This window comes from Myxine glutinosa, chromosome 11 (genome assembly GCF_964187855.1).
Source record: "Myxine glutinosa chromosome 11, kmMyxGlut1.1, whole genome shotgun sequence".
NCBI lineage: Eukaryota > Metazoa > Chordata > Myxini > Myxiniformes > Myxinidae > Myxine > Myxine glutinosa.
The window spans coordinates 119,186,562-119,200,160 of NC_136271.1; the positions used below are offsets into that span (position 1 = coordinate 119,186,562).

The 13,599-nt window shown below is 45.0% G+C and overlaps 1 protein-coding gene and 1 long non-coding RNA gene across 2 annotated transcripts in view; one reads left to right on the forward strand and one right to left on the reverse strand.

The window, feature by feature from the left end:
• LOC137436928 (neurexin-1) overlaps positions 1-13,599 on the reverse strand; it is a 1,559,617-nt gene that overhangs the window by 37,632 nt on the left and 1,508,386 nt on the right. Inside the window, exon 20 of the mRNA XM_068131164.2 lies at positions 6,090-6,168. Within this exon, the coding sequence (XP_067987265.2) occupies positions 6,090-6,168 (79 nt within the window). The remainder of the gene's footprint in view (positions 1-6,089; positions 6,169-13,599) is intronic.
• Positions 1-13,599, forward strand: part of LOC144894345 (uncharacterized) — a 46,571-nt gene that overhangs the window by 15,609 nt on the left and 17,363 nt on the right. The window lies entirely within an intron of this gene.

The following is a 13,599-nucleotide window of genomic DNA, read 5'->3' on the forward strand; positions in this document are numbered from 1 at the left end:
TTCTTGACTTGGGTTTACTTTCTGAACTCAATATATCAATCTGGTGAGTTTCTTTTACGCTTCGGTGATTTCTTTGTCAAAAGAACCATGTCACTGATTGTCTTTCGCAGCAAGAAGTCAATAACAGGATAATATCACAGGTGGCGTGACAAAATGTAAGGACAGGTACATTTGACGATTGGCTTCACAATCGGGTATATAAGGGTTGTTGGTTCTGTATTAGTGGAAAACAACTGCTGCACGTCTACAAAAGTTATTGCCGCTTCCTCTGGAGATGGTCCATCAACTTGACAATGCTGTTTGTCATGGAGTGGTGGCTTTACGAAATTCCGGCATGAAACAGCGTGCTATTGCTTGGCAGTATGACATCACTCAAGGTCAGGTGTCAAAGATCCTGAAACGAAATGCTCAGAGGGGTGTCCCTACTCCAATACCGAGGCCAGGACGTCCCCGCAGAATCACAAGGAGAGATGATCGCCAGCTGCCCCGGTTAGTCTACAATGTCCGTACCAAGTCAGCTAATCGGCTTGGGGCTGAGTGGCAGCAACTGACAAATGTGCCTGTATCCAGAAGGCTAGTCAACCAACAACTGGTTCAAGCAGGCTATCGTGCCAGGCGTCCCCTGAGAAAGCCACGCCTGACCAGACAACACAGCCAGCGCCGATTGCAATGGGCCGGAGAGCACCGTCAATGGCAGCCAGGACACTGGAATTACGTGACCTTCAGTGAGGAGTCTAGATTTCTGGTCTATCGTCAAGATGGCCGCGTCCGAGTATGCAGACAAGTGCATGAAGCCTACAACGAAGATTGTATAGTGCCAAGAGTCCAAGCTGGAGGTGGTGGGGTGACCGTTTGTGCTGCTTTTCATGCAGGGGCAAAACTGACCTGGTTGTTCTGAATGGAAACCTGAACCAGTTCAAGTACAGGGCCATTCTGGAAGAAACATTGCTTCCATTTGTTCGTGCAGCCTTTCGAGGAAACTTTGTCTTCCAAGATGACAATGCACGGCCTCATCGTGCTCGCATGATCCAACACTTTCTTGTTGACCGTGGTGTCGAGCATATGGACTGGCCTGCCATGTCCCCGGATATGAATCCGACAGAGAACTTGTGGGCAGAATTAACGCGTCAAATCGACAACTTAGTCCAGCAGCCCACCACTGTGCGTGAATTGCAGCAGGCTATTGTCACTGCATGGCAAGCGATTCCTGTCCAAACCTTGGCAAATCTCGCGAACAGCATGCCTCGACGTGTACGTGCTCTCCTGAATGCTCGTGGGGGTTACACGAAGTACTGAACTGTAATTTTACTGTCCGTAATCCCAGTCATGATTTAACTTTTGTTTTTGTTGAAATTTTTTTTGGGCCATGTGTAAAATAAAGAGATACTTCTGGAAAACGTACAGAAGTTTAACACAGTACTGTCCATGAATTGAGTTCGATATCAGTTTACATCACTTTCAAGGATCAATTTATTTGCTTCGAAATGTCAAATGTGGTTTTTGTTTCTTTTAAAGGTCACATTAACAAAATCTAGAATAATTTCAACATAATTCCAATGAATTTTTGGTTCTAAGTCATCTTGAAAAGTAAGTTCACCCCCACAAAAAAATATTCCATATTAAATGCCAAGTCTGTATTTTGTTTGTCTGTTTGATTTGTTTGTGAAATAAATGTTATCTCTTTCACGAGCCTCAATTCTGTGGGATACAAAAAAAGAAAAAAGAAAAAAAAAGACAATTACAGACAATAAGAGAGAATAGAGAGGGAGAGAGAGAGGAGAGGGGGGGGGGGGCGGGTGGGAGGAAAAATTAGAGGGAGGGACAGGGGAGAGAGAGAGAGAGAGAGAGAGAGAAAGAGAAAGAAAGAAAGAAAGAAAGAAAGAAAGAAAGAAAGAAAAAGAAAAAACAGGAATGGAATAGGAAGGAGATAAATTAATATAGATAGATATTGTTACGGTTTTGAGGTTTGTACAGTGATTTCAATAAATGTTAAAGGTTTGCCCCCCATAGATAGTCACACAAGCAACATGTAGCCTCATTTGTAGTACTAGGACGTGCCCGTACGTGGGTGCCCGTTCCTTGCCAAAAAAAAAAAAAAAAAAAAAATGTCTTCGCCCATGCATGCATGGGCGTGCCCATGGGCCCATGGGCGTGCCCGTAAGTGCGTGATGTGACCGTACAATGAATGTATCGTCCCGACGCCGCAGCTCGGATGGCGCTGCAGTTAATCGGGCCTGTATCGGCAGAGTTATTATAAACGTGTACTACAATCGATCGTACCTTACAGCGTCTGCTCGCCACGTTCAGCATCAGTACGTCGTCACTATGACTATCCGTAAGTCCGGAAGTGACGTCCTCATTTGACTGTCCGGAAGGTCGCATATCGCAGTTACGATGAATCGCAAATTAGTTTGAATTAGTTTTAAAACATAGTTTAACGCCAACATAGTTTGCCAACGTGAAATAAATGAATACGCTCTCAAATGTGCCGTCCGAGGCAGAGTCTGTTCGCCACGTTCGGCACACGTGATAGCTCGCTGCTCTCTGATTGGTTGAATCGTTTTTTGGACATAGCTCGGTAACTACTTCTCCGATTAATATGAAACCTTGAAAAGGCACATCCTCGGGTCCCCAGCAATATACCTGGCAAGTTTCAAGTATATCGGACCCGTGGTTGTCGAGAAACAGCGGTCACAGACAAACAAACACACAGACACACAGAGATTACTGGAATTATAGATAGATACTTATTTCTTAGTATGTGTGAGAATAGGCCATTTCCTATGTTAGTTCTGCGTTGTGTAAGGCCAGGAAAATAGGCCCTACTGCCACCGATCATCCTACGTCTGTAACCTCAATACAGTTTGTTAACGTTGGTTCATATTGGGCGAGTTAACACGAGGCAGGCAGAGGAGGATCAGGGCGGAGTCGAGGCGTAGCGGCAGGAGCGATGACGGTAAGCATGAGCCGCCAATCAGAGCTCAGAGGTGGTGGCGTCAGAGGGCGTGGTGAGAAGAGTCTGGTGAGTTCCAGAAGGTTCGCGGGGCGTACCTATATAACCCGATGCACAAAGCCCTCGGAAGGACTTGCAGGACAAGACTTGCAGAGGAGGACTTGCAGAGGAACGCCGGATAAGCGTTGTAAAGGACTTGCATAGGAGGACTTGCAGAGGAGGACTCGCAGAGGAGAGGGAGAGATAACAAGAGAACTTGCACCAGTTACGGGAAAGGACGTGCTCGTTGTTGAACTTACAGCCAGAACGCGCGGTGCTTGGTGAGCTTGATGAGCCTTGCCGCACTTGCAGAAGAACGGCTGAGTAACCGCCCTTTGCCGTAAAAGTCCGCCCCTTGCCGTTCCGCCCGATATCTCCTTTGTTCGAGAGACGCGCTACGAGTCCCTGTCTTCGCCGATCACCAACTTCGCGGGACGCACATGGACCAAGGAGAGCCGGACGGGGCCGATCCTGGACGACCACATCGGCGCGTTGGTGAACATCGACATCTGCAATCCCCTGTGTGAGTGTGAGTGAGACGGGCCCGTTGTCCAGGGATAAGTTAAGACTGTCTAAGCTGGCTCTGTGTCCCTGCGTCCTTGAACCTTGTACATACGTGTGGGAATCATTAAACCCATCTGTTCTTTCTTTCTTCCTGATTCGATCATTCCCGTGATTTCTCCATTTGACTAAGCGTGGCACAAATAGAACCGCTCCAATCGGGTTCCATTAATTAAGACTGCGCGGACCACATGTACACAAACCGCTCGGCGTACTCCAACCTCATGTGGTTCGTGCGAGGCTTGCTACCTCGTTTCCGTGGCGGCGCGAGTACTTAGGTACGAGCGAGAATTTGATCCTGAAACCCTATTTTGCGCTTGCCCGGAAAGGACGTAATAAGTCTCGGTTCCGCCAGGCCAGTAAAGACAAGGGGATTAATCCCCCCTTGATAAGGGGAAGAAGGCCAGCGAGAGAACCGCAACAATATATTTGAGTAGATAGATCGATATCGCACATTACCAAGTCAATTTTATCCCTGTTTTGGGGAACTATTTCGAAACGTCTCCCCAAACGATCGACAAAACTTGTTGCACAAATCTGAGACCTTTCGTGATGCGAACAATTGAATCAGGTTCGTTAAAACTTTTGAATTTCTTTAATTGACTTTCAATTGGCTTGTTTGGCGTTGTGATCCAAGTCAGATGTGGCAGCGGAGGACTTGCAGTATAAGGGAGAAATTGTAATAATTATATTGTGTCGACAAGGGAGGGGAAGTTGCGGAAAAAACAAACAAAACAAACGTATCTCCTAAATAAAAGACGAAGTTAAAACAAAAGTCTCCTAATTAGTAGCGTTATGGCCTTGTCTGTTGAGTACTTGCTTCAATTGTGTGATCCAAATTTGAATCCCATATACTGTGTTTATTTTCTAAAACATACACAGATTTATCAATGTGGACCGATCAAATAACAAGTCTGTAAATCTATACAGAAGCTAGATGTTTATGATTGTTGAAAATAACTCAAAGAAAACCAAACCTCTGACTATACACAAACAGCAAAAAGGTCGACAAGAGAGAGAAAACAACTAGGCCTCACAACTACCCAGACAACAACCCCAACAACTAGTCCTCACACTCCTCTCCGGCCTTGCTCCCACAGCTCAATCTGTGCTCTGTCCCCCAAAAATTCCTGCAGGACGCACAAGATCTGCCAGCAACCCTCTTATGTTGAAACTGCCAAAAAATCAACTGTCCCTGCTCACCTTCACTCCTTCATCCTTCTTTTCTCCCACCTCTGGAACAAACTCTCTCACTCTCTTCAATCCCTCTCCTCCCTCCTGGTATTTAAAACAGCTGTTCACCACCATCTCTTATCTTTCCCCATACAAAACCTTGATCTTTTCTACCCCCTTTAAAACACCCCAAATCCACCTCTTTAAATCCCCAACTTCTTTCCTGAAATTCCTAGAAGTGTTCATTTTTCTTATACCCATGTACCACTCCTTCCCCAGCCCTCTATCTTCCACAGATCTACCGACGTTCCTGTTCTCTACTGCTGTTGTGCTTCCCTCTCTCTCCCCCTCTTGTGTCCCGCTCCCTTCATTGTATGTTTTATGTGTCTGTGCATGTTTTCATGTTCAATGTGTTAGCTCTTACTCGAGCCTCGATTCTGTATACAAAAACAAACAAACTGTAGTACGACCTGCGCTGTGGGGCACAATGATGAGCAGAAGTTTGTGGGTTTTTTTTCCTCTCTCTTTCCTTTTAACAGGCTGCACATAGCCAAAGGTTTATCCCATTTATTGTAATTTTTCCCACCTCGCTCTAGAGATCTGTTTGTGAAGCACAACCTGTTGCTGAGGATCAGTGTGGCAATAGCCAGTGTTGGCACTTGGTTCCTGTTGGAATGTCAGTGAAGAAGTTTTGCATTCCATATAAAAATTATGTTTTGAAAAATACGAGGCTTGAATCAATAGGTTGCACGACAGTGTTTGACTATAAGCAGTTAATAAACAGGGTAACTGCGGAACAAAAGAGCGCGCGAGCAGGCAAAGGAAGCACTGGCCGGACCGATAAGCAAGCGTGGCTGATGGTACGGCACACATAGAAGGTGTTAGTATAGGATCATCAACAGAATGAGTCTGAACACGAATTAACATCTACCCACATTGTGACAGCATGCACAGCTGGGACGCTTGGTCGGCTTCTTAATCTAAGGAATGCAGCTGCATGCACATTTTCAGTCTCGAGAGATTCCTCCTCTTCCTTCCAGCCCCTTCCCCAAGAAAACTACTTTGGAGGTGGAACGTGGTAGGCAGCTGGGAAAATTTATTTCCAAGTGGGAAATGGGAGCCTGGAGGGATTCCTTTCATTGGAAGCTTTGACCCAATCGTTGAATTTTTTAATTGACAGATACAGTATTTTTAAATGAGGTAGCAAGAGTATGAAAGTAATGCGCATGAAGAAATCTCAACAGAGCACCAATTCAAATACCAACATTTGTATTTTGAGAGGAATGAATATCAGACAGCAGTTGTGAGAATGATTTAAATGAAAAAGAATGATTAAAAAGCATACAGAGAACTGTTCAAATACCTGAGTTTGGTTCGCACTCCTCGAGGTCCTCATCATCACTTGGACATTCGGCGGACGCCACGAGGAGGTCATCCGTGTTCTGGGAAAATACATGGACACACGCACAATGGCGGCTTTTCTTTTGTGGAGCCTACAGTTATGTTTAACATAGCTTTTTCAATCATTTGCAATTAAAGCAAAGCTTCCAGTAATTAAATATATAAATCACGAAGTTTTTCTGAGTATTGTATGAGTTTACCCACTTACCACTCAAGCTGAACAAAAGGAGCAAACTTTTGTGGCTATTCCATTCAACTGGTTCGTTAAGTCATTTGGAAAATCCATTTTCCTTCCTTTGTGTCTAATTTCACTCCAAAGTACTTCTATTCTAATTTCTAATTCTTGCCTGTGTTCTCTCAGATTAATCAGTTGATTTTTGATCAGTGTTTGTGCTCGATGAACTTTAGAAGCTAGAGCTTGATCTGTACAAATTTTGGTCTTAGCAATAAGGCGATCCATTTTAAAGCAGCTGCCTCAACACTTCTGCTTTCAACTATCGGGGATGCCTCTCTGCAGTGGTTGTACCCCCCAACACAAGTCGGGGGGTAAATCTTCCCCATTCTTCCCTGCTGCCTGGATTCTTCACGGCAGCACGGTCATGGTCAGAGTGCTGATCAGTCCCCATGGACCGGCCCTTTCCCTCTTGTCACTCTGTCATTCTCTCTCTCTCTCTCTCTCTCTCTCTCTCGCCCCCTGCTGGCCGTTTCGAGTGTTGGGCGTGGCAAGATGGCGCGTGCTCGTGCTTGTGTGTTGTAGCTCCTGGCTCGTGTTGTTTTTCATCCTCTCCCCACCAACCTTTTACCTTTCCCTTTCCTTTGTTTTTTTTTCCTTTTGTACTCTTGTCGTGTATGTTGACCTTTTTCCTCCCTTCCTGCTTCGTTACCACCTGTCCCTCGTTTTTTTTCTCCTCCTTCGAGACAGAGAGAGGGAGAGCCAGCACGGTAAGGGTTTGTTTGAACCACGTTTTTTCCTAACGTGGTTTAAACCGTGCTTTCGTTTTTAGTTACTTAATATATATTTTTTTCTATTCTTTTTTTTTGGGATTATACAAATCTATTTGCTTTCACTTCGTTTCTCCTTTGACGATATGGCTAATAGGAGTAGCCAAAGGCCTGCCGATCGTGTTACCGATGAGGGTTTATCGCGTAAGCACGGGCTGTGCCTTGTCCCGCCGGAGGGAGTTGAAATGGATGACATTTTGCTTGCGATTGGGGATTTGATCGACGTGAGTAACATTCGTGCCGCGTCTCGTATGAATCACAAAATTGTAGTTTTTGTTTCGCAAATAAGTCTGGCCGATATTGTTGTGCAGAATGGTTTGACCTTGGGAAACGATCTGTTTGTTCCTGTGTCGTCGATGGACACGCCGGCAGTTAAAGTCATTCTGAGCAATGTTCCGCCTTTTCTAGGTAACGAGGAAATCCTACACAAGCTCGGTGAGTTTGGTACTGTCGTCTCTCGAATCATTAGGGTTCCTCTACGTACGAGAAACGGCAGGTTGAAGCACGTACAATCGTTTCGACGTTTTTGTTTTGTTGTTCTAAAAGACGCAGCGAAGCAGTTGAACACCTCCCACACCTTTAAAGTAGGCGAGCATGAATATAGAATCTTCATGGCGACCGAGACCTTGATCTGCTACGGATGTGGAGCACACGGACACACTAAGCAGTATTGCCCAGACGCCAAGAAGACGTACGCTACAGCAGCTGGGTCGGCCCCCCCTGTAACTGATGCAGTGCCCCCCGTTCATGAGCCTGGTGGAGTACAGACGTCCACACCAGAAGACCAGGGTGTGGAAAGTGGTGGCGGTGTTGCTGAGGTTAGTGCAGCAGGGGTGCACCCAGTCGATGTGGACAAGAGGCTGCAACCTCAAGAGAATATGGTCTTTGAGGAGGTATTGATGAAAGGCACCGAGGCTAAGAGGAACCTAAAACGTACCTTTTTGAGCGCCGAGGTGGAAGACAAAGGTAGCAAAGTGATACTCGTACAAACAAACAGTATCTCAGACTATCCTGATGATTCTCGGCAAGCTGGGCAGGGTGGTGACGAAACAGAGGAGAGTAGGACTTCACCCCTTGCTCTTGTTGAAGAAAATCAATGCAGCAGTATTGGTTGTGATGATGGCACCATTGTCCCTTGTGACAACGAGCAGTCCCAGGGCCTGAGTGACAACGGTTGTTGCTCACATCCGGTTGAAACGACCAAGGATGATGGTCCAAGCAGACCTATAATAGGCAGCAGTGGTGGCACAGATGTGCCCCTTGTGATGCAACAAGAAGACTGCAGTGGTGATGACACAGAAGGTGTGCCTGCTCCTGACACACAACAAAGGAGTTTCAACGCTGATGTGGTTAGGGAGCTGGATGAGGAAGCTCAAAGCCTTGTGTCTGTGAATGATCATCAGGGAGAAGAACAGATGGAAGCAACAAAGGAAAACGTCATCAGTTTCCTAAACGAGACGTTTAGGCAACGCTACGTTGTGATCAAAGACCATTTTCCCGATGTGAAAACTTTCATCAGGGCTGCAAGACCCCTCCTGCAAAGAAATGACCCAATGGAAATCTCGGAGGCCCAATTTCAGCGTCTTCGGAAAGCGGTCACGAAGGCGAATAAGGAATTGCAGGCGGAGGGTGAGTTACCTTTGTAAATGGCTTTGCGAAAGATATGTATCGCATCCCTGAATATCAATGGGGGTTGTACCCCCTTACGAAAAATTCAGACAATTCAGGCGATGGAGAGGGTGAAAGCCGACATCATCCTGATACAGGAGACTCATGCTACGAACACCCTGGTTGCTGAATGGGGAAAACTTTATCGAGGGCAGTGGTGGCTGAGTGGGTTTACCACACCCAAAGCTGGTGTTGCCATCGCCTTGAGTGATAGAATCCCTGCTCGGAAGATTGTTTTTAAGGAAATTTATAAGGGACATCTGATAGCGGTGGATTTCTATTGCAACACGCAAAGGATCATCATTGTGAACGTATATGCACCGAGTGAGCCCATGGAAAGAAGAGTGTTCTTTTCCACTCTGCATGACTTTGTAAAAGGACTGGATACAACCGCTTTCATCTGTGTTGCTGGTGATTTCAATTGCACTATCAATCCTTCCGTAGACAGGACCGGTCATGAACCCCATCCAGCTTCTATGAGGATTTTGGAGAACATCATCAAAAATCAGCATTTGAAAGATGTTTGGAGGTTGCAACACCCAACTTCACGGTGCTATACGTGGTGCAGATGCCATGATGGGAGGATATCAATGGCAAGGCTAGACAGATTCTACGTGAATAAGCCAATGCTAAATGTGATGGCCACAACCCAGATACTCCCAACTGGTTTCACAGACCATTACCTGGTTTCAATGGGTTTTAATTTGCCTCTGACCTCAGGGGGTAGTGCGTATTGGTCACTTAATACCCACCTGCTGAATGATATGAGATTCAAAGAGGCTTTTCGAGCCGTGTGGGAAAGAATTCGGTCCTCCAAATTTGAACATGCTAACCTTCGACTGTGGTGGGACCTCGCAAAGGGTCAGGTCAAATCGTTCTGTCAACAATATAGTCTTTATGCCACTAAATTGCAAAATCTCTCGATTGATTCATTAAAGGCTGAAATTGCAGCCCTGGAGGAAAACATTAATACGGCTGGGAAAGACACTACAGGTGACCGGCTGCTATGGACTAAAAAGGCAATGTTGACTGAACTGGTACGGCAGCGAGCAATGGGCACCCTGGTACGCATGAGAATGAGTTATTTAACGTTGGATATGCCAAATAAGGCCTTGTTTGGTTTGGAGAACTCTGTTAAAAAATCACAACAGATTCATGGGCTACGTGCTGCTAATGGGCCAATAGTGACCTCCCAACAGGAGATTAAGTCTGTTTTGAAGGGTTTTTATACAAACTTGTACTCCCCCCAGAGCATAAGTAATGAGACCTTGCAGGAGCTGACTACCGGGCTTCCAAGACTTGAGGAAGACCAGCAACGCACATTGAACATGTCAGTTTCGGCTGCTGAACTTGAAACTGCTATGCGGAGCTTGAAGGATGGTAAAGCCTCTGGGATTGATGGTTTGCCCGGAGAGTTCTATAAGACTTTTTGGAAACTTGTGGGACCTGACCTGCTTGAGGTATTTGATGAATGCCTTCATGTTGGAGAGCTTCCCCTGTCCTGCAGAAGAGCAGTCATTTGCCTGTTGCCAAAGGCTGGGGACACTCAACTAGTCGAGAACTGGCGGCCTGTCTCATTGCTGTGTGCGGATTACAAGCTTTTGTCGAAGGCCTTAGCAAACCGTTTGGGAACTGTGATCAGCTCTATTGTGCACCCTGACCAGACCTACTGTGTACCAGGAAGGTCAATTTATGACAATATTTTTCTGATAAGGGATATTATTTCTTGTAATAAGTACTTGCGTGCCAGTTTTGGGTTGTTGTTTCTTGACCAAACAAAGGCTTTTGATCGTGTTGATCATACATATTTGTTTTCTGTTCTGGAGCGGATGGGTTTTGGCGAAACTTTCATTTCCTATGTCAAGCTGTTATACACTAACACCTTCTGCATGATGAAAGTAAACAACAGTTTATGTCCCCCTTTTCCTTTCCGTCGGGGTATCCGTCAAGGGTGTCCCCTTTCTGGACTTCTGTATATAATTGCCCTTGAACCACTCTTAGCATCCATCAGGCAGCGAATAACCCAGGATGTGGGAGCCGTTTTTGGTTCAAGATTTGTGGTCACAGCTTATGCTGATGATGTATGTGTTCTGATTAAGGGCCCAAGTAGTGTTGCTGCGGTGCAGCGTTGCTTTAAAGACTACTCTGCGGCCTCTTCCGCCGAAGTAAATTGGGGCAAGAGTGTAGCCTTATGGTGCGGTTCAGATAACCTTTCTTTAACACTGCCACCGTCACTCCCACATAATCTAGAGTGGAAAACAGATGGAGTCAAATATCTTGGTGTCTATCTTGGCAACCAGGAAGTAGAAACGAAGAACTGGGAAGGAATGATTGAACAAATTACACACCGGTTGAAACGATGGGAAGGACTGCTGCGATCTCTTTCTTATAAAGGCCGCTCTCTTGTTATAAATAACTTGATAGCAGCAAGATTATGGCATAAACTAATTGCCTTGCAGCCACCCAAGGAGTTGATACCAGCCATCCAGCGGGTCTTGGTTAATTTCTTTTGGAATGGATACCACTGGCTTCGGCCGCAAATACTGTACCATCCTCGGAAGGAGGGTGGACATGGAATTGTGGAGGTGTCCACCCGGCTTATGGCTTTTCGCCTACAGTCTGTGCAACGTCTGTTGTATGCTGAAGAGCTGCCCTGGCGCTCATTTGCGTTTTTCTTGTTGCAACAAGCGGGAGGCCTGTGTTATGATAGGCACTTGTTCCTGGTGAACCTTGACCGTGTCAGCTTAGTTTCAATCCCAACTTTTTATCAGGGTTTGCTGAGAGTTTGGAAAGGTTTTGGGGTTCATCGTTGCCTTGAGGCTTATAATTGCCGGATGTTCATCCAAGAGCCTATTTTCTATAACGGGTTTTTTCCATGCATTCCTCATAGTCCGACTTTGATTAGGAAATTTACTCAAGGAGGAATTGGCAAAGTTTGTGACCTGAGGGATACATCTGGGACAAAATGGATGTCTGCTGGCAGGGTGGCGGCCATTCTTGGTTTAAGATCCGTGCGTATTGTCAGCCAAATTATACGCATCGTCAAGAGGAAGTTTAAGGAGTTAAATATTGGCTGGGAAGGTATAAACAATGTCGAGGATGTTCGGCTGTCTTTCCCTGAAATTAAGGTGCTCCCAGCTCTCCAGTCGAATGGTGAACTTGTATCTCATTTTCACTTGGTAACAAAGGCGGGTATTCACAAGCTCCTTCGAGAAAACCAAGCATCATCCTTCTCCGGAGTGGCGCGAGTGGCCTTGTGGTCCGAAAGGTTAGGGCCAGGGTCTCCTGCCACGCCACTGTGGCCCAATATGTACAAATTACCTATTTACGGGTTCCTCGCAGATATCCAGTGGAGACTAGCACATTGGGCTCTCCCTACGAACACCTTTGTTCATCATCTTGACAGCTCAGTGCCAGTAGCATGCCCCTTCTGTGTACAGAAGGAGGATCTCTTTCATGCCTATGTGAAATGCGAAAGACTAATACCTCTTTTCTTGATTCTCACACACCTTTTTGATCAGTTGGCTTTTCCTTTTACTTCACATTCTTTTATTTTTGGTGTATCTTTCAGACCCTCCTGCAAGGACTCTGGTGTCCTCCTGAACTTCTTAGCTGCTGTAGCAAAATATTCAATATATAAATCGAGGAAAATTAAAATTGATAATGGGCATGGGTTTGATGTTGTTCCTATGTTTAAAGGGCTGGTGTCTGCAAGAGTAAGGTTAGAGTTTGATTATTATGTGGCGAATGAAAATGTCAAACTCTTTGAATGCAAATGGTGTATTAATGAAGCCTTATGTGTTGTGAATGAATCGAATTTGTACTTTTCTTTTTAACATTAAGAACTGTTGTTTTTTTCTATTTTTTTCTCTCCTGTAAAAATGTAACTTGACCTGGTGTGTTTTTTTGTGAAATAAATGGTGTTGCAAATTCAAATTCTCTCTCTCTCTCTCTCTCTCTCTCTCTCACTCTCACTCTCACTCTCACTCTCTCTAACTCTCTCTAAATCTGTGGAGGCCCCGACTTCATGAAGGTGGGGGTACACCATCCTAGATGTGTGGGATCTCTTAGTCGCTTCTGGGAGATCAATCAGCTGTTTCCGTGCCGTGGACTTGGTCAAGTGAATGCCACCACTACCAACAACAACAACAACAACAGCAACACTTCTGCTTCAAACACTATTGCATGCTGCACATTTGAATATTCTAAATTAGAGAATAAAATAAGGAAAGGACGATCACATGATTGTGTTTTTTATCTTACTATGATTCACCAAATGTCTGTCTGTCCGTTCGAAGGTACCGCAAAAACGGCTCAACCGATCGCAACGATATTTTGGGTGGGTATTCCTGGGACCCCTTGGAGTAAAATAGGCTATATTGTTTTTCCAATTTTTTTCCCAATTTTCCAGTTTTTCCAAACACGATGGAATAATATTTACCGATATGAACAGTGATGTGGCTTTTATTGAAATTCTACAAAAACTGTTTAGATTTTGATGAGAATTACGAACCTGCCGTGAATGCGGAAGTGGACAGATTACGCAATGCGCGGGATTGATAATATCCCAATACAACCGTCATTCAATCGTAATGTTAAATCGTTAAACGTTAATCGTGTTAATCGTTTTGTTAAAGTATCAATTGATGATTGGAATTGAGTGAATACAATTACGATTTTGAATTCGTAATTATTATTATTATTATTTTTTTTGTATACTGAATCGAGGCTCATGAAAGAGCTAACATTTATTTCACAAACAAATCAACCAGACAAACAAAATATACAAAAAGAGGGAGCGG